Source organism: Echeneis naucrates, chromosome 13, assembly GCF_900963305.1.
Source record: "Echeneis naucrates chromosome 13, fEcheNa1.1, whole genome shotgun sequence".
NCBI lineage: Eukaryota > Metazoa > Chordata > Actinopteri > Carangiformes > Echeneidae > Echeneis > Echeneis naucrates.
The window spans coordinates 23,867,219-23,891,639 of record NC_042523.1 but is presented as its reverse complement, the minus strand read 5'-3'; the positions used below and the strand labels follow the sequence as shown (position 1 = coordinate 23,891,639).

Below are 24,421 nucleotides of genomic sequence, written 5' to 3'. Positions count from 1 at the left end.
GAGGGGATCCAGGAGAACCCAGAACCTGAATCCAGCAGAGGTTCTCTTGCCGGATGTGCCCGAAGAACACGTCTGAGCTGAAGCAGCTCAATGGGGAAGTCCAGATTTCCTACGTGAGGAGCTGGCTTCAGGTTAATGGAGCCAAAAGAGGTTGGACCAGTTCTGTAATCCAGGATTCAGCGCTGCGAATGTTTAACGGGTGTGTTCAAAAACTAACACAGGCTGTTTGTTTTAGCGCCGCTAACTTTAGCACACCTTCTGTTTGAGTTAATTAACTAGTCACTATTAAAGTGAAGCGATGTATTTCTATGGAAAAATGTCCCTAGTCAGTATGTAGTTTCCAGTCTTCAGTACAACATGATGTTCATTTTTTAAATTTAGCTCCATTTAGAGGGAAAGGGGAGGGGTTAGGGGGCGGGGCTACTGGGTGACTGACAGACGGTCTGACCAAATCAGGACAGAGTACGGAGCAGGTCAGATCCACCTTCTCTTCAAAATACGGTTTATTCTGTTTGGTTTGGGGTTTGTTTTTGTTTTTTTAAAAGATTGCCGACAGACAAATTACGAACTAGAGGCTTCAAAATGGCAGCTCACAAAGCAGCAGGTTGCCTGCAACAAACTGACTGATGGGGCATTTTATAGAAAACAGCGCATTTCAGTTCCCACAATTCACTGTGCCTCTGAAAGCAGAAACCAAAGCACAGAGCCCAAAGACTATCTGCAGACTCTGCTGTGGTCAAACTGGTTCACTTTACAAACAACCAGGACAAGTCGGAGCTGGAGAGGCGACCTCACATCTGCACAGAGACCTGAACATGGCTGAATTCACAGTCACAACTAATCATTTTGAGAAAGCTAAATCAACAAAAACTGGCAAAAATAGAATCTACTGAATAATAAGCTAAAGGGAATCCATTGCAGTTTAATAAAAACCTAATATCCTGAACACAATGTACTCAGAATGGCTTTATTTTAATTATAGTATAATTCTTAAGAAAAGTCACTGTAGCAGTCACTTTTTGTTTACCATCTGTAAACAATAATGACCATTTAGCTCCTTCAGCCTCGACCTCCTGTTGTCGTTCACGTTGCTTCACCGCTGTGACTCGCCAACACACTCAAAAGGAACAAAGCCATCAGTAACAAAGTGACACCTGCAGCCCGTCAGGTTAAAACAAAAGTTAAATATTTCCCGTCCAAGCTTCCCAAACACCACGAGGATTTACTGATTTGGCTGCAGGACAAGCTGCCGCGAGGACGTCACCACGAGCCCTTGGATTCATTTAGCCAATTTATAGACTAAGAAAAAAAAGGATGCATTAAACAAATATTCATCAGACTGATCGATTTTCTTCACAGCTCGCAGTAAATTTGGATCGCTTTTGCTCAGAAGCATGAAGTAAAAATGTCCCTCTCTTACATGAAGACCTACAACATGACAAAGAGGATTAATGGAATGAACTTTAATTTGCATTTGAGCAGCACTTCCTCTTTAGACTGCAGATGACGGAACTTGGAGCCATTTGTTTGTCACCTCACCTCAACATCCCCCCACCGCTCAGAACAACAACCACACTGTTATGTACATACACACCGTGTGACACACACTTCACACATAATGTGCACACACTCATTGTCCAGGTGACTGTTTTGCAAACATTTAAAGAATGTAGGTGCACACTTTTTTGTATATGTGTGTGTGTCTGTGTGTGTGTGTGTGTATGTGTATGTGTGTGTGTGTGCACTTCACTGCCTCAACAACACAGGTTCACATTAACACACGTTCATTTAAACACATGTGTAGTGAAGCTGCACGAAAAGCCTCGCTGTTTGTTTGTCTGTTTGTGTGTCTGTTTCTTGCATCTTTGTGCACAAAATGCCAAAAAAATGATGTGACTTGGAAAACAACAACGCTTTGCGTAATTTTCCTCCAGGACAGCTCTCCCCCCTCCCGGGCTGCAGCCAGCGTCAGGTGATGCACCGTGTTTGTGTTTGTGTCGTTTTTGTGTGTGTTAAATGAAAACAGCATCACTACGTTACCTGCCCGTACACCTTCGGCATGGCCGCCTCACCGCTGCTCCGGCGCCGTCGATGCAGCGGGGAGGTGCCGGAGTCCGACCCGCCGTCGGAGGCGCCGCGGCCGGCCGGAGGCAGCGCCGGAGCCGCGGCGCCTCCTCCGGCTCCGCCGGGGAAATCCTGCTTCGCCTCCACCGTGAGAAAGCCTCCGTTCCGGGGCAGCGCATCTCCCCGCTGCGGGGGGAACCGGAGAGAAGACGGATTTGTCCCGGAGATCCCGAAGACTAATAAATACAAGACGCACCGAAGAGACGACTGCATCCTGCACGCTCCTCTCATCGCCATGTTTGTGTACGGTCGGTCCGGATCCGGTGACCGAACAGCACCGTCTACCGGCCGGCCGCCGCGCCGCCTTCAGGGCCGGGGGGAACCTCCGGAGCTCCCAGCTGAGGGACAAAATAATGAATACAAAATTATTGTTAAAAATTAAATAATACACGCACTGTGGCAGGAAAGCTTATTGTGATTCTGATTCTGGATGTCAGCAAGAAAAATAGAAGATATACACATTGACATACATAAACATATCTGCATGGATAATTAGAGGAAATCCATTATCATTATCAACAACTATAATTTGGCCAAACACATATATATCTTATATATAGAGAGAGAGGTGTATATTATTATTTCATGCAACAGTTGTTGATTTATTTTATTGTATTTTATTTTTGTCTATGTGTGTTTCACATATTTTATTTTCACTGATTATTTTATTTGTATATGTAATTTGTGAACAATAATGAGCGGAATGGCAATACCCTTTTAAAACACATTTTGAATCTTAATCCCGTTTCTGTTTCTTTTGGAAGACAAATGAAATATACACATCAACAAGTAAAGGCAGCATGAATAATGAATCCAAATGAACTTTGAAATGAACAAACCGAAGTTGAAAAATGAAAATTACTTATTTGAATAAGTGACACATAAGCTTTTTCTGCTTTACTCCCAGTGTACTTAACCTTCCTATAATAAAAAATGATCCCATTGATTTCATCCAGAGGGATGAGATGATGGAGTATTCTCCATTTTGTCCATAAATAAACAACTGTGTGTGCCACTCTTAGACCAGGCCAGCAAAAGGTGACTGTACTTTCATTAAAAGTTTCTTCTAAATGGAGCTTTTCTATTTTTCATTCTTTCCACCTTATGTCATTTTGAAGAAGTCTTATGACCAACAGCTTTCAAAGATTAGACACACATTTAACTACCAAATAATAAAACTCCAGACAGATAGATTATACATACATAATTAGATCGATTGATTGATTGATTGAAGTCACTTTGTGAGCAGAACTCCCGGGTTAACGAGAGGGCCCTGAACGCATCACCCCCCATCGACCGGCTGCTGATTTAACTTTAACTTTGAAAAAAATAAATACTAAAACTCGATAAAGCACCGACTAACCGGGGAAGTCGAACCGACATAGCCATGAATTAACGGATAATTCGTCAGGTGAATGATTTTCTGACACATTTAACCGGGTAAGTGGAAGTTAGCCAAAGGGCGAGCTAACAGCTAGCCAATTAACGGTTGGCTAACGGCTAGCTAACTGAGACGACGTTAGCTCGCATTCTGATTTCAACTCTAGCTTTTTATTTTTACTGGCTCTTTGACACCCACATGTATGAAGACATATCGGTGCCTTTCACTGTCTGTGCGGGTTAAAGCTGGTTTTATAACGTAATATTTATATTCTTAACGATAACACACCACTAGTTACATCAAAGGCTACTGCTAATCAAGCTAGCTTCCACGGCTTCATGGTCTCCTCCAGAATGACAAACGGAGACATCAGAGTGTCTTTTTCACGTTTATTAAGTCAAACTTTTATCCATTTAGGTGGAATTGTTGCATTAAATAACAACATTAGTGCAGGTGAACAGGAGTTCCTCGTTCTGCTGTCCAGCTGGGTCCTCCCGGGCAGTCGGTAAAAAGGCCCGGTCATCAGAAAAAACGGAATTCGGTTCGATTCCCGGTGGACTCACCTGAACGTGTCTAGGTTCAATGATGTGACTGTACCTGTTGACCTGAGCAGCAGGTGGCGCTGTCTAAGTTAATTGGTTAATTGATGACGTAATGGACCGGGCTACAGCAAGGAGCAGCAACCGCCAGGACCGGACCTGGAAAAAACTGGGGGGGACGAATATGGGAAAAAATAAAACTGATTTTATAGGGCTATAGGTGAAAACCAAAATGAGTCCAAATCTTTGCCAAATCTCAGACAGACAGCCTGAGGATGTGTTTTATTTTATTTATTTATTTATTTTTTATTGATTTTGGGACATTTTAAATCGATTCTGAATTGCAGTAAATGAAAATTACGATTCATATATGAATCGATCTTTTTATTTATTTATTTTTTATTTAATTAATTTTTTATTTTTTTTGGCACATCCCTATTTATTTCACATAGTGAAACTGTGTAGCTTCTTACTGCTGGAGGAACGTTTCTGTGCAGACTCAGATGTTTGTGATAAAGAGGCAATTTACAGTCTTATATCATTTTCAGAGAAATATCACAATGAACGGAGCACCTGTGGAAGGAAAAGTGAATCTACCAGCAGTGAAAAAGAGGACAGTCAACAACAACGTCAACAAAAGCCCAGAAAAGCCAACAAGCCGAGAGGTCAGAGCAGCTGTGTGTGGAAAATGAAAGAAGTGAAGGTTTTCTTGATTTGCTGTTATTTCTTCTGGTGGTCACTGCATGATTGTTGTTTTTCCTTAAATGTCAAAAGAACACCAAAGTTGTGTTTGTGCTGGAGATACTTGTGTCGAAGATTGAGATGTTTCCTCGATGTAGATTCACATCACTGAGGCTTTAGTGCAATCAGTCTTTCCTCATTGCAACAGATTGAATGTACACCTGCAAATCAAGACAGATCTCCACCTAAGAAGAGAAAGCTGCCCAACGAACCATCCACTTTGGAGTCAGGGGATTTATTTGAGGCTACAGCAGCAGGTATGTGTAAGTTACACAAATTATTGTTGCATTAGATTATGACAATTTTAGCCCACACAGAAGACAGTTGTGTTCATGCATATCTTTTCAGAATTGTCTGTGATTTTTCACAACCAAACAAGTGAGAGAATCAACACGCTGTTAAAAACTAATTACAGGAAGTCAGAAGCAGGTCAGCTGTACAGTGTGAGATAAACAGGATGTGTCTTAAATGTGCTCATATCGTTAACACGTTCAGAAAAATGAACAAACTGTCAGTGGTTGTTGTTGTTTGAAGTATTCTTTGTCCTGGTTCTGGACGTTTGAATTGGTGTGCAGCCAGTGAACTCAAATTAGAATTAGAATTATATTGATTATCAAACTCGGGTGAGGGTTTGGTTTCCACTGCTGAAATGTGACATGGCTCCTGTTACAGGTGCCACCAGAGAGGTCAACATGCTGCTTTCAAAATTTGCCAAAGTGTTAAGGTATGTTTTATTTAAACAGCTAGACTCACTCAATGTACTTTATATTTAAAGAGATGGAAAATATGCTAAAAGGAATGTAAGAAAAGATGTTTGTGTGTATTGCGGTGATGATTTGTGGAGCTGAATTGAGAAAAACAATCCTCCAGTTAAAATAGATCACCACAATAATAGTCCAATACCAATTCAGTATTTTGAAATCCGTTTTAATGTCTTTTACTGTCACCTGTGGAAATGTGACGCAGTCTGATGAGACTCACCTGCACTCTGACATTAGTGAGCGCAAACGTTTGCAGATGATCGAGATGTGAGATCATAAATGTTGGAATTTTTGTTTAGTGTCCAAACTTTCCCGTTCACACTTAATCAGTAAAACCACCTGGCAGCTCTCTTAAGAACAATCCTCAGCTTTTCCACAGAAACCCGTGAGCACTTGGGGATCGAACCTTCTCCACACAAGAAGCACCAGTTTGTTTTTAGCTGGCACATTGTGTTTGTTTCAGTGAGAGAGCTGCAGCCGATGCTGCACAGATGAAAGAGTTGGAGGGAGTTTTGACAGAAGCTCGAAACCTGGAATCCTTCCTGAAAGACAAGAAAAACCACCTGAGGCAAACGTTAGCCCTCATTTCCGATAAGCTGCAGGGCTGAACACGGACGTCACCAGCAAGATGAAACGTGTCGCTGTTGATTTTAACGGAGAAATCTTTTCCTGCTGTCAGCAGCCGTGTAAACGTTTGGTCTCTGTCACATTAACTAATAAATAGCTTCACTCCATAAAATAAACTTGGGTGTTTACAGGTGGAAGTCTGAGTTGTGGGTTTGTCTTTTGTTTGTCCACAAATCTCAATGCAAATGATCAAAACAACTTTTTTGAAATTAAGTAAATCATTATTTCTTAGAGATACTTAAAGGATGTTCAGTATGCGTATGAAGGACGGAAGCTGCACAAATCTGCAGTTTTTTATTTGCGCTTTAGTGTTTTACTGCCACCTGTCTTGTGCTCCAAATGTGTTCCTATTCAGCAGAGGGTGCTGTCCTACAGTCAAAGCTGGCAGCCTTTTGTTGAGCTGAGTTCACAAAAATAGATGTTTGGAAAAAGAAAATGAACACACACTGAAGTGAGGGATTTACAATAAAAAAGTTATTCAATCATTGTATTAACATTAACTCAGAGGGCCAAAGTGAGTTTACTCATCACTTCCTTTTTTTTTCCTTCAAATTTTTTCTTCTCAATTTTTAAACGTATGCAAATTTAAATTGTGCGCATACCCATGTTGCCATTGTGTCTACGCAGTGGCATTGAATGTTCCATGGAAGCCGTAGGGGATGTTGACAGGCACCGCAGCCCGACCCACTTCCTCAAACGTCTTGGCGTCTAAAACCAGAAGGAATGTGCCCTTATCCTGAAGAGAATAACGACAAAGAATTAAAGGATTCAGAATTCAGGCACCAAAATGAGCTTCTTCCTTCCTCGTTGCCTTCCTCTCCCATTTCACCGCTACAGTTTTAAAAATTGAACAAAACAATCCTTTCCTTTCTTTCTCCAAAACCTTTTATCTGAATTCAACTGACCTTATGTGGAGTGATGACGACAGACAAGATGACGCCATCGTCCTCCTCCGTGGCGTTGGGGGCGGGTACGAAGACGGGCTCAGAGGGATAAAGACCAGGATGTTCCCACACCTGTGAGAGGGCGGTGCTTCATTAGTCTTCCGCAGGTGTTCTTCGTGTCATTCAAACAATCGGAAGGGGCTGGAAGGATCTCGGACTCACCTTCATGCGTTTCCCCTTCAGGTCCATCTTGATCAGGGTGTCTCCTACGAGGTGTCTGAAGCCACAGCCGTAGAAGTAGCGGTAGGGACGGGTGTTGTACTTGCCGTAGTTGATCTGAGGGAACTCCAGACCGCCATATTGGTGAAGATCCTCCCCGTGGAGGTCTTCATGAGTACAGAAGACCTGAACCAAGAGAGAGAACAGCAACCTGGGTGATGAGACCTGGGAATGGTGGCAGCCATGACACCAAGAAAGGCACAATAACACCGCAAACGTGCTTCTTTTCATATAGAAATGACCTTTTCTGAAACATTCAGTGAAAGGTTTTCCGTCTGCCTGAGCTATAAATTCCCTGACAGTGTCTAGAGAGCCAGCAGTCTGATAAAATCGTGCTGATTTCTTCGAATCCCTGGTGTGAAAAACAAATTGACTCTGTGGTGGGAACAATTAAATCTGTATTGATGATTATGTTGAATGTAAATATGTAGAAGAGCTACTGAAAAACAGGCTGAGCTTAACGGGTAGAAATCCAATTAAACTCAGAGAGTTCAGGAGGACGGGGGCTTTATTTTCTGTGGGATTATAAAGTTTATACATTTTCATTACAGTTAATATCATTAATTACTACTAAAGTCAGTGTGAGTTGTGAATTGTGTTTGTGCAGTACTAAAACAGCATGAGGTGAGAACAGATTAAATCGGTAATCTGTTTATACTGGGCTGGTTCTGTTTTATCAGTGTTCGCTCTGCTATCAGCAGGAGCTGCCATCTTCTCTTTTACAACACCAGCTTTGTTTCCTGCGTGTTACCTGTGTCCTGCGTGTTCGTTCGTGTCGGCTTCTTACTTTGTGTTGTGAAATTCTCATGGCGGTGGCTGAGCTCCCAGGCTGGTTCAGGTTCTGGCTGTAGGGTGTGTCGTCGTCCACGTTGAGAGGAAGAACGAAACGCCGTGGGAACACTCTGCACAAGGTGTTATATACCTGAAGGAAACAGGAAGCTGCTCATCGAACCAACAGATGGTCGACAGAAGCCAAAACAGCTGAACATCCACCAGAAGGGAGAACGTCCCGTGGGCCTCACCTCATCGAGAGCTTCTCCAGACTTGCGCAGGTTCTGGATGTTGTAGTTGGCGATGGCCTGGCCGTCATCTGAGGCGCACATGTCTACGATCAAGAAGCCGTCCTCCTCGTATGCGTTGATCTGATGGAAGGTTGACATCGGCTTGGCCACATACTTGATGGAGCTGACCTGAAGCACAAGATCGACCAGACGAATGAGAACAGCCCACCTTTGTTTTGCACACCTCATAGACCTGGTTCTGAGGAGAACCTCACCGTCCCCGTCTGCTTGTGAATCAGGTGGAAGACGGTGTTGAGTTTTGGATCCCATGAAAAGCCGGCGCTGATGCTCTTCCCTCTCAGCTTTCCTGTCACGATCTTCAACAGGTCCATCTTGATGGGCTGCTCGATGAACACCACGTAGTTCTTCGACATTGCTATGATGGAGTGAGAAGATCATATTAGCTTTTAGATATCTGACTATTTTCATGGTCTCATCATTGTGTAGGATCATTTTAAGTAACGTAATCAATCAGCAGCTCAACAGAAAAATCCTTTTTGATTATCAATTCAGTCATTTGTTCAGGCTTTAGAGAGGTGAAACGGTTTGAGAACTTCTGACTCACCAAAGCTGTGGTAGTAGGAGGGTTTAGTCTTGTCCGCTGAGGGAATCGAACACAGCACCGTGGCTCCCTCCAGAGTTTCGTCCTCTGTGCTCTTGGTCGGCGGCACTCGGATGATGTTGTAATAAGCTCCTGTCAAAAAACAGAACACCATCAGGACATTTTGCTCCTTTACCTTTTAAACTCTATTCGTCCAGAACTTCTAACTGTTGTGTGTCTGAAGGACGGGGAAGCTGAATTTTACTCTACAGGTTCCTGATGCTTCTGAACTACCTTTGCCACTGTAGGAGTTTCCCATGTTGTAGGACGTCCCATCAGGCTCAGTGTGGGGGTGTGCAGTCGCTCCATTAACAGCAATGAATTTGCTCCAGTCCACCTACCAGGAACAAACGAGTGGAAAAACCTTTTGTTCTGACGAATAAAATGAATAAGATTCTCATTTATTCTCAGAAATGATCAGCCACATTTCACACCACCTCACCTTCTTGGTTGTCTCCAGAGTCTCGGGGTCCACCTTGTGCATGATGTTGGTTTCTGTGCTGACGTAATAATCCCCTTTGTAGGTCACAAAGCTCACGTTGGCGTTGTCTGTGGGCTCTAGAGGAGGAAGACGCTGCCACAGTTAAAAAACGTTCACACATTTCACTCAGCTGAAGATTTCTGGGAAGTCAACTGTGACCTGAAACTCACTCGGTATTTCAAATCTTGACAGGAAGCGCTGGAAGAAGTTTTTGCAGGGGTCCGGCATGGTGACGGTCCCAAACTCGGACACGGCGATGCGGTTGTGCTCGCTGTTGGCTTGGTAGCTGTCACTGGACAGGAAGCGGCTCTTGTAGGTCACCTGACCGTTGCAGATCTTGAACTGGTGCAGCAGGGCCATGCCGTCGAACCAGTGGTTGAACCTGGTGAGAGTGGAGAGAGCCTCAAGTCAAAGCTGTTTAACCAACATGAACCAACATGAAAAGTGAAACCATCAGCCAACGCTCTTCGAGGAGTTTCAGGGCTGACAGTGATTGAACTCACCTCTGATTCCCGATCTCAAACTTTCCGGGCCCGTTTCTGAGGAAGCTCCCGTTGATCCACTTTGGGATCCTGCCGGTCACGTCGGTGTTGATGGGTTCGGGATTGTCGTCCACTGAGCTCACGATCTTCTCGATGCAGGGCAGACCCTGCACGCCTGTGAAGTGCTTCACCTGCTTTTTGGACTTGGATTTTTTGAATCCTGCAGGAAACAAAGTTTAGCAAATTTTACACAAAATTCCTCCACAATGCAGGACAAACAGGTGTCATCTGATACGAAGTCAGATGGTGCATAAATGCTCACCTGAGGTCTTCTGCTGACGTGTGTTGGTTTCCATGTCTGCAGCTCAGTTGTGTTGTAGTGCTGCAGTTTCTCCTCAGACTTTATATCTTGCTCGTCTTCGTCACACCCCTCTGAAACGCTCAGATGAAGCCAGACACTGACACACTTTCACGCTTATGTAAGTTTGTGCTAAACAGAAGTACTCTGTGACCAGATAAAGGGAACTTATTCAGAGATAATCACTTGATTTTACTGACAATTATCAAAATCACCATGATCAATAATTTCTGAAAGTAGCTCTTTATTTCTGCATAGTCACCGCTTTATGTTCTTAAGTGTGCACAAAGATGTGCTCTGAAATAGAAACTGGAGGAAGTTCTATCTGCCTGTTTGTTGTTTTATAATTTCGGTGTATGGAAACATTCAAACATTTTGAAAGTTTCTATTTATTTCTAGTTTATATGGAGCAGAACGAACCAAGTGAATATATGTCAGCAACAGGGGTGAACAGAAACAAAGTAAATTTACTGGAGTACTGCGCTTCAGTACAGTTTTTCAGGATCTGTACAGTATCTGTATTTTACTGGAGGATTATTTTTGGGGGGTACTTTTACTTTCACTTCAGGACAAATACTGTACTTTTTACTCCACTACATTTCTACTGATGATCTCATTACTCACTCCTTTTGTCTAACATTAGCTGTTAACTGTTTTTGTAACACACCTCTGTGTGTGTTACAGGTGTAATCCTGAATAATCCTACCTGGATTATTCCTCCACAACGAGGCCGTATTATTACCTGAACAGCTTGTAGCCACAGTTTGGATGTCTTCTGTGGACATCACTACAACACGGTCCAACTGCTCATCAGTCACAGCTGAATTCTTTTCCTCTCTGATCACCGGACAGATAAAATAAATTCATGAAGCACTGCAACAAGACCAAATAACATGAAATAATTAATTAATTAGTGAAATAATTTGATATATTTTACATTTAATGAACTGGTATGTTAAATTCTGTCCCTTTTCCTCCATAAATACAGTGAGTCATCTCAGTGGTCTTCCTGGTCCATATTCTCTGGTCTGGTCCTGGGGGGTCCTGATCACCAGTTCAGATCAGATATCAGATTACTGCACTCTGTGTTTCCTCACAGAGCCGTTACAGTGGTGGTGGTTATTACTCAACCAAGAAGTCTGAAGTTCACCCGGGCATTTTTTAAATTCACAGTGGAAAAATAAAACACGTACATTTGAAATATTTCCATTTTGGTTATTTGCATTCAGTTTTGTTGTTTGTTTTATTTATCGTTTCAACAACTCAACAAAATGAGTTCAGTTCGACATTTTCTCTCCATGTTTCATCTGAATGTATCTTCGTTGTCAAAAACAACAACAGTCAGTTCCTCTACTGACTGAGTAAAGGAAAGACAGTAGCAGCAAAATAAAACACTCAGTTTATTTAATAGGACATTATATCTTCCAGGCTGGAAGCTTCGACATCAGAATTTATCAGCCCCACTTTGTAATCTTTATGGACCAATGACCGTTGTTTATCATGCACAATAAAGGTGAAACAAAGGGCAGGACTTTGTCAAGCAGCACACCTGATTGGGCCATTAACTCCATTATATCATCATTTTTTCAAAATATTATAAAAAAAAACCAAAAGAGACCAAATATTAGTCAGTTCCCATTTTAGCTGAAGTATTTAAAGGACTGAACCTTTCCTAAGCAATATGTGAACTTTACTTTCCTGCACAGTTTAAAAACACAGCAGTTCGACTGCATTCGTTTTTATGAATCACAGAGATCACCTTCAAGTTCAGGTGATTTTGATTTGCTTAAATGGGGAACGTTTGAAGGAGAAAGCAAAACCTGGAGACCTAAGACCACCAGGTTTTAGCCTCTCTTTTAGATAAATGTCCAACTTTTCCTTCAATGGCGCATTTATGGGTTTTATTCAATCTGATATCGGACCTGATGAAGTGAGAGGTGAAGGATTATTAATGTTTGTTGGAAAAGTTTGAAAAATGAAAAAGGAAAAGATAAAATCAGTGACACAGCAGTTTGTCAGTTTCAGATCCTGAAACTTTTATATAAATAATTATTTATCTTCACCAACTGCTTTAGGGAAACTCCCACCACAACAACTTGTGCCCTGCGGTCGTCAGCGCCGAGATTTAACAGTCAAGAGAAGCAAATTTCACTCCTCTGTGGAATTTCCAGATTCCAAGTGACAGAAATTCACCACAATGAAGTTGCATATATTTCTGCTTAAACAAGAAGAATGAGGAAATGTGGATGTAGTATTAGAAGAACTGAATCAGAACAGATTCAGCCGAGTTAGTGAGTGAATTTAGTGTTTCTGCATGATTATATTACAACAATCATAATAATCTCTGTTTTCAAAAAGCACATATAACAACATACTAAACTTAACATAACATAAAAAAGAAGCTATTTTCTGTCCTCTTTAACACATTTAGGACATTATGATCCCCAAAAATATCCAGTGTGGCTTTAAGGGGGAACAAAGAGGAGCTTGTTGAGCTGAGGAACAACAGCTGAGGAAAAAGTATCTGAAACCAACAACCAGCTTGTTGTTGGCCAACCAAAAACCTCAAATCTATTTATGTTGACCAGCATGAGAGTTCGCTCTGATGTCTGTGTACATTCATTTCATTTTCATAAATGGATTTATTAAAGCACATATTTGAAAGCCTGGACATGAAAACCTTCAGGTTTTCTTCCAGCTCAGATGAATGTATGTATTCTGATATTACAGACATATATGACATAAATAACTATTCCAAAAGAGTGAGAACACAAAATTATCTATATGTTTAATTAGAGATAATAATCAATAATATACATTCATTTTATGTTGTTTTAATAAATTTACATATATAAATTAAACATGTATAAATCACATATATAGTTTTAATTGTTGGTCCTGAAGCTAAGAGACAGGAACTTCTTTAAACCAGGAGCGTTTGTAAAGAACCTGCATCATTTTTGATTTTATCCCTCACATTGAAAATATAGAAAAATTGGCTTTCATTATTGTAAAAACAAATCCAGTCCGTCCCGTCTGTCTCTCAGTCTAACCAGGAAGTGCTGGTTCCCTTCTTTCGAATTCAGCCGTGTGTGCTGACGAAGACCAACAGTCAGTCTCACATCACTACGGCTCCCCGTGCGCTTCAGGATTGATTTTAAGGATCTCTTATTTGATTTGAAAGGCTTTAACGGTCTTGGGCCTTCTTACCTAGCTGAACTTCTTTGACCTTATGACCTCTCCTGGACCCGGAGGTCCTCCAGCACCGCCCTTTAATCTTTCCAAGTGTGAGATCAAAAACCCACGCTGAGCCAATCCAATACATTTTATTTACAAAACACCCCAGTTGACCAAAGTTCTTTACGCAGACATAGAAATAAGTAAATTTATAAGAACACCAGTTAAAAGAGGAAAAGAACATAAACGCTTGTTTATGGTTAGTTAATGATGTCATAATTTTTACGTTAAGGATTTTACTGTTTTCAGCTTTAGCTTTTAGCTCCAGTGTTTTCCTCAAGGGGGGGGGTCAAGTCTGGTCTGCCTGCTGGGGTGTCATCTGGGGGGGTTCTGGCTTCACGGCTGTGGTGTGGGCACAAACGTGATGGAATTAGTTGGTCACCTTCCAGAAAATATGAAACATGCCATGATTTCTGATATATTTGCCACTCTGAGTGCGACATGTTAAAATATAACACAGCTCTATCTGAATTAATGTGAATCTGATTAAATTAAAGATGAGACTGAGTTCTGTATTACGTTCCTTCATTTTATTTCCTGATGCTCCAAGCGTCTGTGTTTCATGCTAAGGTTGTGAAGCTCAAGCAGATTCGTGATGGTTCAGAAATTAGTAAAAAAACATTTTGGGATCTTACATGCTGCTTCACGGAGAGTTAATTCATCATTTAGAAAAGCTTTGTTAGTTATTGGCACAGGAAGGAGCAGCAGAAAATCAAGGCCTCCAGAAACAGCCACTCTGTCAGGGAGTGCTCCGGGCAAAGTGCCTAAAAAAGATCTACTGAATGGGCCACAGGAAGACATTTGGCTCCCCAGACCACAACTTCTGCTGAAATCCTGCAGAGAAACCTGCCGAACAGATTCCTAATGATTCAGCAGATTTACGCTGCCACCGTGAAACAGAACACAGATCAGATTAGATAATAATGATTCAAAATTAGTAAAAATAAAAAGAAGGACATGTCAGGGTCTGAAAATCTTCCAGCTAAAGATGTGTAATCTGAAGTTTTTGTGAGGTTGATGCTTTGTTGGGAGAGCTCATGGCCACAATTTGATCTTTACAGGAATATCTAAAATACAGCGAGTGCTGGTGATGTTGAAATGGAATCGACTGACTTCATGAAGCAGCAGTCTGATACCTAACATCGACCGTAACCTAGAATAAAAGTAGAAAGTTCAAAAGGGAACTGGTTTATGAGTTAAGTTTTGTGGATTTATGATGTGCAGCATCAACATAGGAAGTGTAACTCAGTGTGGAGTCACGGCCTGCAGGTGACTTCTCAGTGACCGGGTTTATGAGCTCATATTACAGCCTTTTCTGATAACGTCTTGTCACTGAACTTTTGTTGGTGCTATTATCTGCTGGGTTAGAGTAAGTCACAGAGTTCAGGTCATCGTTTCCAGCCTGGGGTCGATCCCGACACCCTGGAGACTCATCTGAGCCAGAAATCCCAGATTAAGGACCAGATGAATCCAGTTCCAGTTATTTTCAGACACTAAATGTTCCACGACTTTGGAGTTCATGTTTTTGATAACACACAACAACAAAGAGCAAAAACATCACATTGTCAGTGAAATGTTTATTTGATGGGCATGAAGCAAGCAGGCAGCTGATGCAGAGAGCATGAAAAGTTTATAAAAAAGAAAATGACCAGTTTGTCGTGCTGGTCATGTTTAAACTCACAATAACTGATCATTTATGACCACTTGGGGGCAGAAAAAAGCTGTAACACAAAGCTGCAACATCAGCCTTCATTAAGAGTCATATATCTGGACATCTGTAAAATATAATACCAAATGTTCATTTCATTTATCTAGTTTATTATTATTCTGGTTTGATGAGAGAAATTATTGACTACTCACTACATATTCCACTGTGTTTACCGGGCAGTTGTTAACTAAGTTGTTAACATTGTGTGTCTGCAGTTTGGCAGTTTGTGTGTACTGGGAGCTGCTGAACGATGACAGTAAAGCTAAATAATGAAAGAACTCTGAGAGACTGAAATCACATTAGATCTGGTCAATAACTTATACGAGATACTTTAATGAAATGATGACTGAAGTTAGCTAAACAAATAAAAAATAAACCAGCAAACAAAGCTGTCTCCGTGATTTAAAGTGTTTTTATTGAATTATATGATATCATGTGTTCATGCAGACAGCTGCCTGCAGGTGGCGCCACTGACACACATGGATGCTTTGTTTCACTTTGTTTTATTGTAATTTAGCTCTTCTTTTATTTTTATCTCATAATATTTTCTCACTGAAATAGTTCATCAATCATTGTATCATCAACAGGAACAGAAAAAGCAGAGCCCTTTTTTTTTTTTTTTTTACTTCCGCCTTGCGTCACAGCGGAAAGTGTCAGTGTGATTTCAGCTTCACGCACAAAAACGTGAGTACGAGGCTGCACGCGCCAGAGAAGCTCGAGCTGCCCGTCGGTGTCCGTTAACGGGGGAGAGCCGGTGTGACAGTCCGGAGAGGGGAAGAAGAAAACAGCAACAAACAAACACACAAACCGGCCGCACCTTCCAAAGGTAAGTGAACTTTGACCCGACCACACCTGAGCTCACCTGTGGCTGCACACACACACACACACACACACACACACACACACACACACACACACAACATCAAGCAGACAAATAATGTGAAGCCGGTAGAAAGGGAAAAATAAAAACAAAGAAAGAAACTACTAAAAGGAATGAGAAGGGAAAAGAAAGAATAACATTAAAATCCCTGATGTTCAGGCAGAAATGCTGCTTGGATGAAAACAGCAGCGCTCCAATAAAGTCACAGCGTGAACAGCTGACCTCCAGGTATTTGATTCAGGAGTCACTGCGGCTCAGAGGAAGTCTGGGATGTTTCACAGTGGAGCCCAGCTCAGACATTATTCTCCCCACAGAATCATCCGCTGTGTGTGCAGGCTGAATGGAAAGGTTGATTTATCTGTCAGACGTGTGGAGTTGTTTACACAGATGTTAGAAACTGTCTGTCCTGGGGAATGTTCCTCTTTTTCATTTACGCAAGCGGTTTTCTGGTTTTTATTCTGCAGCTCAGGTCGCTGTGAGTGAACCTGTTAACGTATTATTTTCTGTGACTAACTCCTTTTACCATTATTAGAAAAATCCCATCAGAAGCTCCAACTCTCCTAAATCAGACTTCTTTCACTTTTTGTTTGAATCATCATCTTTTTCTTTTTCTTTTTTTTTAATCCAGTTTGTGACAAGTTTATCACAAAGGTGGCGCTGACCTGAGCTTCATTTAAAAAATGAACATCGTGTTGTGTTTCAGACTGAGACCAGGAGACTTCAAAACACTTACACTGTAGCTAGAAACCGTATTTCATTTCTTCCTTAATGAGCCGCAATCAGCAAATAAACCAATGATGCCTTCAGTAAATGAGATCCCGCCCTCCAGCCTCCTCGGCTCCGCCTTCTCCTCTGATTGATATAAATATGATGCGGGTTGATCGCCGTCATGTTTCCATTTCAGTGACCAGTAACAGGTTTGTTTCTCAGCAGACCTACCTGATGGCTGACCGTGACTGCTCCACTCTTTCTTTTGTGTCTGTCCTGCATGACGCCTTCTACTTCACAGGTAACGTTTCTTCATGAGAACAACTAACCTGTTATGTTATGTTGCATATCCCAAATCTAATCTGGTGTTTCTTCCTCTCTCCTTAAAGTGGGCGACTCAGGTAAGGAAAATCCAAATTCACGTATTTATTTATTGTAAACAAACAATCCTTGGTAAATGTGTTGCCTCATTATTTTGCATTATTTGCTGCACGTTGACTTTCTCTCAAAAATACAGATTTGGAAGAAGACGCTTACAAAGTTTCTCAGCGTTGCATCATAAGAAGGCTCCATAGCAATGACGACAAAATCCTGCTGTTAAGCGATGACGGGAAATTTGAAGCACTTCAGCTAACGAAGGAGGAGCAGGAAAAGAACGGTAATATACTTTTTTAATGCACATGTCCTGTTCGGTGTCCTGTGTTCACTGGTTCTGAACATTTTCAGCTAATTTCAAACCACCTCAGAAATGTTTCCACAAATTATTTAAGATTTTTTGTAATCACCAAGCTGGTATTGTTTTTGTATAATACTTCATTATTTATTATTTAGTCTTATGCAACTTGTCCTGTGTTTCCTTTACAGAATGCAAATTCAACATCCAATTTTGTGACAAGAGTTTCAACGACTTGAAGAAGGGGAGGCCAGTCATCGTCTTTGTTAAAGACGACAACAGGAAGAAGCTGGCGTGCTGCAAGGAGAAGAATGAAGTCTATCCCAAAGCGATGGTGAGAATAAAAATGACGATGCACACGCTGCCGTCACGTAGCTAGAACATGCAGTCCTGAGAGAGAACAGCTGTGAAGCGCTGCTAAAAAACTCCACAGTGGCCGTACAGTTTTTGGCAGAAAACACACATTCATTCAAATTTTGGCTTCTCACTTTGGGAAAGAATAAATGAAACCACAGCAGGATTGTGGATGTTGATGGGAAGGAATACTCAGGCTGCTTCCTGTCGTGTGTCTCCGTAGGAGATTCCAGAGGAAATCGACAGTATGGATCTGAACGTCTTGTTCTACTTGACCCAACTCCAAGGAACAAAGAAGTACATGTTCGAGTCCCTTGCTTTTAAAGGTAAATTCCTGGGATTCGAGCCTGTTTCAAATTCTGACCACATGTCCAAATTGGTCTTGGTTTCCAAAGCTTACGACGTACCGGATGACGCCTGCGAGTTTAGCCTAACTTCTTAAAAAAAAAAAAAAAATCTTGTACGTTTGTGTAAATATGATTGCATTGACTTATTTTGATTTAAACATAACATATACATCTTGGTTTTATGTCAAATTGTACTGTATCCTTTATCCTCTTGTGTCATCATTAAATTCAAAAACACAATCACACCAGTGTGTTTCTTTCTGGAGAATCAGAGTCTGAATCAGTCCTGAATGTTTCTGAGTTTAATGTGTTAACAGAATGAAGGCGATCATTATGGAGCTGATTTTTCACTTTTCTTTGGTTCTGCTTCAGGAAAAGAAGGAACTATTCAGTGTTTAGTTTTAGTTTCTTCCCCCTTCCCATTTCCAACACAAAAGATTTAGTCTGCAAGTTAACATGAGAAAAACTGCCAAAGATTCAAAATAAGTGTAGATTTTTAATGTTTTCAGATTGTGTCTTTTTTTTTCCATATTCATTTTGCCAACATACACAGTGGCAGCACTTTATACACAAAGTACAACACAACTCAATGTTACATTCACATCACTGTTGACTCTTGAGCAGCGTTTCCGGGCAGAGGACGGCATTGTTAGCTGTTGATGTCACACCTTCGTGTAGCTCCGCCCCTCTGGCAGACGCTCGGGGGTTAAAACATGAAACTAACTCTCTGCGGGCTCAGCCGACTGAAGGTGGAGGATTTATGTTTCCTCTGGTCAGAGAACACAGTGATGAGGATGGAACAACAAAACGCACAAGAAGCAGCTTTTCTGAGTCAGTGTGAAGTTGTGGAGGGTGTGAACGGGTTTCTGTCGTGCTGTACTTTTCACCCTGATGGGTCAAAGAGCAAAAATGATAGTAAAAAAAAACAAACATGACTGAAATAAAACAGATTGAAGATATCAGCCACAAACGGGACACGAACATGAAAAAGATCCTTTAAGACAGAAATGAAGTGAAAATAACGAAGGTCCCTGCTGAATCAACAGTTCAATCAGGATACCAGATTTCTCTTGTTTGTAAAATTAGTTGTGACATGTTTAATAATCGGGTGTTGCTTAGATTGAAAACAAAAGGAAACAAAGCTTAAATTTTGTCCACACTGAACACAAACAGAAGCTAATCTCCCACGATGCTTTGCAGGTCCCCAATAATCAGGAGCAAGAACTTCATATGAGGATGGAGCCTGAACAGATCAACATTTAATTTGGCTACAGGTTTGAATTAAAATTGTCAACATGAGATATTTATAAGAATACACAAAGAACACCTTAAATTTCTTTCTTTTTTTTCTTTTTTTACAATCAGCCAGAACCGGACTGCTCCTGTCCAAGTTTCTGGGTCCTCCCAAGCTGCCCCTCACCGGTCCACAGTTCTGTTCATTTGCTCCAGAGCAGAGCGATGGCTTTGCAGATGCCAACATCATTGTAGTTGAAGTAGCAGAGCCCGGCGAAGGTGACCGTGGACAGCAGGAAGAGGCCTGCGTTGGCCATCTTGATCTTTGTCTCCCCGTGAACGTAGTCTGTCAGCACCTGGCCGATCCCCCTACCAGACAGAAGGACGAAACACACAGGATGAGCTGGGAAACGAGTCTGCAGGAAGCCAGAGCTGCTGTTAAAGACATACACTCTGACCCAGACTCCAAAACTGACACGGTTCGAGCGCTAGATTACAAAATCATCTGAATTCTACGATGTGTGATTGGAGACTTTGCACCTAATGCAGTTTAGAACACGTTAAAAACTAAAAAACAACAGCAGCAACTACTTCAGTCTGACCTGCCGAGTCAACGGGAAGAGAAACGACGCTCAAGGTTAAGGAAGGAAGATAATTCACCTGCGACAGTGAGACTCAACGGCTCGACCCCCCCATCCTTTAACACTTTGACCTATGTCTGGAAAGGGTGAGTGAAAAAGCTAGATCTTGGTGCTCCGCCGGGACGAGTTCAAAGAATTTTAATTGACCCCTTCAATCAGCACCCGTCGGTGTTAAGACCACCATGGTGAGGGGGGGTAGGTCAAATTAGGCCCTGTGCACTGAACTACAAGTGCCTAATGACCTCATGTGATAAAGGAATTTACCGCCCACCCTGTTTGTGTTTTCCCAGGATTGGTGAAGTCCATGTGTCAGATTTATTGGTCATTTTGCATCATGTCAGATCTGACTGTTTCTAACACAAATACATAAAAACAACTTGAACCAGCAACACTCTAAAAACAGATTCAACAGAAGTCGAACATTAAAACCTTAAAACCCTCATTGAGGTTGGATGCCCTTTAAAGGCAGGTTAGTCTGTCCAACTGTGTGGCTTTGCTGCAGTCACAGATCTGTCAAGTAAACAGGAAGTGAAACTACATCTAGAAATACATTTTGAGGTGACTGAACATATTAAAAACAGTAAGAGGACAAATAAGGCACCAACATAAAACCATTTCAAGTCCACATAACCAAAGCTGCCGTTTTTAGGACTGGGCGTTGGCTCATCTTACCAGTGGCCATGCAGCGTCAGGGCAGCAGCCAGGGAATAGTCCATGACGGGGCCGGGGTTAAAGTAGGCCACGGGTCCCATGGCCAGCAGCAGGACACTCAGCGCTCGCTCGGCCGTCCAATGCAGAGACGCTGCTTTGGAGCCACTTCCTGCTGCAGAAGAAGAGAAACGGCAGATTGTCAGCAAAAAGAGAGAGGCACAATATTAATTATTATTTACTAATTTTATTAAAGTTTTTCCTGTGCTGGTGACGACATGCTGCTCTTACAGATATAAAATCAGACTGAATGTTTGGACATTTTCAGTTTCTTCTTATTAACGACAGGCTCAGAAAATCAGAGGATAAGGATGCTGTAGACGTTCAGTCTGAGCTGAAGAGACAATATCAACGTCTGTCTTTGTGTTCATCTGTACTTATGACTAAGATGACACACTTTCTGATCTAATGCAGGAAATAATTTCATTCAAAAGGAAGACGTATATCCTAAAAACTAAAACAAGACAAAGTTAAGTAAATGTTTGGGAGGCAATGATCCATAATTGAGACGAACAATATCCCCAAATGACAGCAGCATTTAGTATTTGAAACACCAATTTGGCCTCCACCATCCTAACCTCCACGAGCTGATGCGTGGTTAACAGATGCTCAAATGTCAAACCTCAAACTGACAGATCATGATCAAAAAGGAGCAAAATCAAACCAGACTGGCAGATTTAGCTGCTCTTTTCTGTTGACTTTGGCGACCCAACTGCAGCAGACTGAAGTTTGACCAACTAAGGTGAAGACGGGAAAAGTGAAGCTTTTGTTTTTCCAAAGCTGTTGATGTAAATAAGACAGCAATTTTTTTCCATTTATTTTTTTTTACTATTGATATATCTGCTGGCTGTTTTAAGCAGGACAAGAAAGCAGACAAGTGAAAACACCAATCTCGGCTTCCTGAGATTGGGCTGTTGTTATTCTCTTTGTTTTTCTGATGGTGATTTTTGCTTCTCGTGATTAATCGATCATTAGGATGGTTTCATTTTTGTTAAATTAGCCAACGCCTTGCTGCCCTGTGAGGCTGAGTGCTGCACACTCCATATTTACGTGGTGTTGTCCCTCCAACCTTGTCGATACTCACCGTACAGCGCCTGTGAAGCATGAATCCTGGCTGTCAGCAGGTATGGCTGCTCTTGGTTTTTGTGAGGTACGACCAGCGGCCGGGACAACAGAGTGCTTTGGTACCACAGAGCTGAAGAGAAAAGACAAAAGGTCACATTTTACAGTTGGAGTACATTCTTATTTACCAACACAGCCACCATCATCTGCTGCCTGTTGGTTTGAAGTAAATGTAAACAAAATCATGTGACTTCTAACTGCATGAAATAGAACTTAGGTCTGACAGAGTCAAAATATTGCACTTTGTTTTTATTTCATATAAAGTGAATATTAATTGCCCCCCCCCGGCTTGCAGGGGTAGCAACTGAAGCAGGGAGAAACTTTCTTTTCCCCGGCCACATCCACTAGCTCTAACTGATCCTGAGGCGTTCCCGTGCCAAAGTGGAGATATAATCTCTCCACCTGGTCTTCGGTCTGCCCCGGGGCCTCCACCTCAAATGGCTCCTCTCAATGCAAAGGAGCAGCAGCTGTACTCTGAGCTCCTCACCCTCTAAGGGAGAAGCTCATTTCGGTGGCTTGTAGCCGTGATCTGGTTCTTTCTGTCATGATCCAGTTCTCGTGACCATAGGTGAGGGTAGGAACGAAGACTGACCTGAAGATCAAGAGCTTTGCCTTCCCCAAGGTACCAGCAAAGACTCATTCCCAACCTGGAGTAGACAGTCCATCGGTTTCCTGCTGAGAACCATGACCTCTGATTTGGAGGTGCTGATCCTCATCCCAGCCGCCTCACACTCAGTGTGAGATGATGGTCACAGACCGATGCGATTCTGAGCCCCCCGAACTGAAACCCCTCTCCTCCTCGGCTGCTCCTAGAAATCCCGTCCATGAAAAATCACAAACAGGGTCGGCGACATGGCGCACCAACCCTCACTTGGAACAAGTCTGACTTACTGCCGAACACCCAAACACAGCTCTCGCTTTGGGCACCACCACCCCAGTCTGCCGCTCCGTCGGCACTACGGCACTACCCCGACCCCCACCCAATGTTGAAGAGGCGTGTCATCCATGACAGCCCCTCAACACAAAGAGCCTTCAACATTTCAGGACGGATCTTGTCAATCCCTGGAGTTCTTTGACTACCTCAGTGACTTCCCTCAGGGAAACTACCGATGACCCCCTTCATCCTCCAGCCCTGTCAGTTTCAGAGGGCGGGTGGGTTCAGCAGTTCCTCAAAGCGTTCCTTCCACCACCCGACTATCTCCTCATTTGAGACCAGAGAAGTCCCACCCTTGCTGTACACAGCTCGGATGGTTCCCTGCTTTTCCTGTCGGAGGTGCCGGACAGTCTTCCAGAACAGCATAGGTGCCGACCCGTGTCCTCTGCGAGCCTCCCCCACGCCCTCCGCTTTGCCTCAGCAGTGTGACCTCCGGAGTCCCCCAGGTCACCACACCGCGGAGGGCCTCCTTCCTCGGTCGGACAGCACCCAGGGCCTTGAGGCCACAGCTCTCCGCTGCAGCTTTGGCCATGGAGGTAAAGCTCTGCCTCTTTTATTATTTTATATATCTAAGACTAACCCTGACCCTTTACAACGGAGAGGAAGCCGAGTGTAGTTCCACCGTTTATAAAGGAATGACAACAAAGGAAACTATACAAAATAAAGACGGTTAATCTAAACCGACAGAAACAAATGTGTTGGTTTGTCACTTCACCGTTGTGACGTCAGGGTGGGACAATCTGACGTCATGGTGTGTATCACTTGAAAATGTCGAAGAGGAGGCACATCTGCGTTGTTAACTTCAGTAATATTAAACATTAACTGACATTAATGGTGACTGTAAGAAAACACGTGGCGATTAAAAAAAACCAAAACAAAACTTCAGTCGGCAACTTGACATTATCTCGTTCGACGTCTCTTACGTCAGGACGTGCCGTTTTCTGTGACGTCAAAGGCAGGAAACGGTGTTTTCCACGAAACAAACAAATAAACAAGCGAAGCGGAGAGAAAAGTGACGAAGAACTCACGTTTGACTCCTCTGCGGCACACCGAGCTCAGCCTGACGACGGCCGCCATGATGATCGTCCAATCAAGGTCACCACGGCGACCCGGATGTAGTTTTCGATGTCGTCATCGAAACAAAGATGTCGGATGTCGGAGAAGAGAAGTCACTCCAGTTTTCGTTTTTTTGGGGGGGGGCTCGAAACGACAAAAACATGGAGAAATAAAGATTAATTTAGGATGAATTTACAGTCTCAGACGTAAATTATTTTTATTTATGTAGCTTAGGAGATTTATTTATTTGTGTTTTATGCATTTTTTCAATACTGTGTTTAAAATAAAAAGATTTGAACATTGACTCCAAGTCCTGTTATAGGTGGTTCTCGTTGTCTGCAGGCAATACGTGATCTAATTCTATATTAAGAATATCACTTGTTTAATTTTTGAATGGTCGATGAATGTCTAAATATATTATCAAAACTTTGATATGGGTCATGAAGTTATTAAGGACTTAATGAGAGTATAGCAGGTTAACATAAGAGGGGGAATAGCAAG

At 42.3% G+C, this 24,421-nt stretch overlaps 5 protein-coding genes across 10 annotated transcripts in view; 2 read left to right on the top strand and 3 right to left on the bottom strand.

Moving 5' to 3' along the window:
• sorl1 (sortilin-related receptor, L(DLR class) A repeats containing) overlaps positions 1–2,385 on the bottom strand; it is a 50,084-nt gene extending 47,699 nt beyond the window's left edge. For all 3 annotated transcript variants that reach the window (XM_029516994.1, XM_029516995.1, XM_029516996.1), the window contains exon 1: positions 2,041–2,385. In XM_029516994.1, the coding sequence (XP_029372854.1) occupies positions 2,041–2,361 (321 nt within the window). In that variant the 5' untranslated portion in view covers positions 2,362–2,385. The remainder of the gene's footprint in view (positions 1–2,040) is intronic.
• Positions 2,386–4,604: 2,219 nt separating this feature from the next.
• On the top strand, positions 4,605–6,269 carry tex12 (testis expressed 12). The gene is made up of 4 exons (XM_029516685.1): positions 4,605–4,709; positions 4,934–5,042; positions 5,458–5,509; positions 6,010–6,269. Exons 1-4 carry the CDS (start codon positions 4,605–4,607, stop codon positions 6,152–6,154), a joined length of 411 nt encoding a protein of 136 aa, XP_029372545.1. The 3' UTR covers positions 6,155–6,269.
• Positions 5,676–10,088, bottom strand: bco2b (beta-carotene oxygenase 2b). The gene is made up of 12 exons (XM_029517574.1): positions 9,983–10,088; positions 9,633–9,861; positions 9,441–9,554; positions 9,233–9,335; positions 8,963–9,091; positions 8,613–8,773; positions 8,359–8,526; positions 8,124–8,258; positions 7,280–7,462; positions 7,079–7,189; positions 6,776–6,909; positions 5,676–6,088 (listed from the first exon to the last, which is right to left on the bottom strand). The coding sequence occupies exons 2-11, from the start codon at positions 9,837–9,839 to the stop codon at positions 6,793–6,795; spliced, it is 1,428 nt and encodes a 475-aa protein (XP_029373434.1). The 5' UTR covers positions 9,840–9,861; positions 9,983–10,088; the 3' UTR covers positions 5,676–6,088; positions 6,776–6,792.
• A 5,859-nt stretch (positions 10,089–15,947) lies between these two features.
• On the top strand, positions 15,948–18,403 carry LOC115053439 (uncharacterized). Of its 3 annotated transcripts, none has more exons than XM_029518151.1 (6): positions 15,948–16,090; positions 17,078–17,153; positions 17,242–17,253; positions 17,370–17,510; positions 17,717–17,859; positions 18,103–18,403. In XM_029518151.1, exons 2-6 carry the CDS (start codon positions 17,087–17,089, stop codon positions 18,319–18,321), a joined length of 582 nt encoding a protein of 193 aa, XP_029374011.1. In that variant the 5' UTR covers positions 15,948–16,090; positions 17,078–17,086; the 3' UTR covers positions 18,322–18,403. The 3 variants fall into 3 exon arrangements, with proteins under 3 accessions (XP_029374011.1, XP_029374013.1, XP_029374010.1); XM_029518153.1 differs by having other exon boundaries at positions 17,075–17,153; XM_029518150.1 differs by lacking the exon at positions 15,948–16,090 and having other exon boundaries at positions 16,192–17,153.
• Positions 18,404–18,709: 306 nt separating this feature from the next.
• Positions 18,710–23,990, bottom strand: sdhdb (succinate dehydrogenase complex, subunit D, integral membrane protein b). 2 transcript variants are annotated; one of them, XM_029518476.1, is made up of 4 exons: positions 23,893–23,990; positions 21,893–22,003; positions 20,773–20,923; positions 18,710–19,828 (listed from the first exon to the last, which is right to left on the bottom strand). In XM_029518476.1, the coding sequence occupies exons 1-4, from the start codon at positions 23,939–23,941 to the stop codon at positions 19,663–19,665; spliced, it is 477 nt and encodes a 158-aa protein (XP_029374336.1). In that variant the 5' UTR covers positions 23,942–23,990; the 3' UTR covers positions 18,710–19,662. The 2 variants fall into 2 exon arrangements, with proteins under 2 accessions (XP_029374336.1, XP_029374337.1); XM_029518477.1 differs by having other exon boundaries at positions 20,773–20,920.
• Positions 23,991–24,421: the final 431 nt, after the last annotated feature.

Excerpts from the sequence above, each read along its gene's own strand:
- tex12 (XM_029516685.1), top strand. The coding sequence starts at position 4,605 with ATGAACGGAGCACCTGTGGAAGGAAAAGTGAATCTACCAGCAGTGAAA. Across the intron at positions 5,043-5,457 it reads ATTTGAGGCTACAGCAGCAG|GTGCCACCAGAGAGGTCAAC; the intron begins GTATGTGTAAGT and ends CTCCTGTTACAG. Across the intron at positions 5,510-6,009 it reads AAATTTGCCAAAGTGTTAAG|TGAGAGAGCTGCAGCCGATG; the intron begins GTATGTTTTATT and ends TGTTTGTTTCAG.
- bco2b (XM_029517574.1), bottom strand. The coding sequence starts at position 9,839 with ATGGCCCTGCTGCACCAGTTCAAGATCTGCAACGGTCAGGTGACCTAC. Across the intron at positions 9,092-9,232 it reads AAACTCCTACAGTGGCAAAG|GAGCTTATTACAACATCATC; the intron begins GTAGTTCAGAAG and ends GTTTTTTGACAG. Across the intron at positions 7,463-8,123 it reads TGAGAATTTCACAACACAAA|GTCTTCTGTACTCATGAAGA; the intron begins GTAAGAAGCCGA and ends CTCTTGGTTCAG.
- LOC115053439 (XM_029518150.1), top strand. The coding sequence starts at position 16,955 with ATGAGATCCCGCCCTCCAGCCTCCTCGGCTCCGCCTTCTCCTCTGATT. Across the intron at positions 17,511-17,716 it reads GGAGGAGCAGGAAAAGAACG|AATGCAAATTCAACATCCAA; the intron begins GTAATATACTTT and ends TTTCCTTTACAG. Across the intron at positions 17,860-18,102 it reads AAGTCTATCCCAAAGCGATG|GAGATTCCAGAGGAAATCGA; the intron begins GTGAGAATAAAA and ends GTGTCTCCGTAG.
- sdhdb (XM_029518476.1), bottom strand. The coding sequence starts at position 23,941 with ATGGCGGCCGTCGTCAGGCTGAGCTCGGTGTGCCGCAGAGGAGTCAAA. Across the intron at positions 22,004-23,892 it reads GTGCCGCAGAGGAGTCAAAC|CTCTGTGGTACCAAAGCACT; the intron begins GTGAGTTCTTCG and ends TTTTCTCTTCAG. Across the intron at positions 20,924-21,892 it reads TGCTTCACAGGCGCTGTACG|CAGGAAGTGGCTCCAAAGCA; the intron begins GTGAGTATCGAC and ends CTTCTTCTGCAG.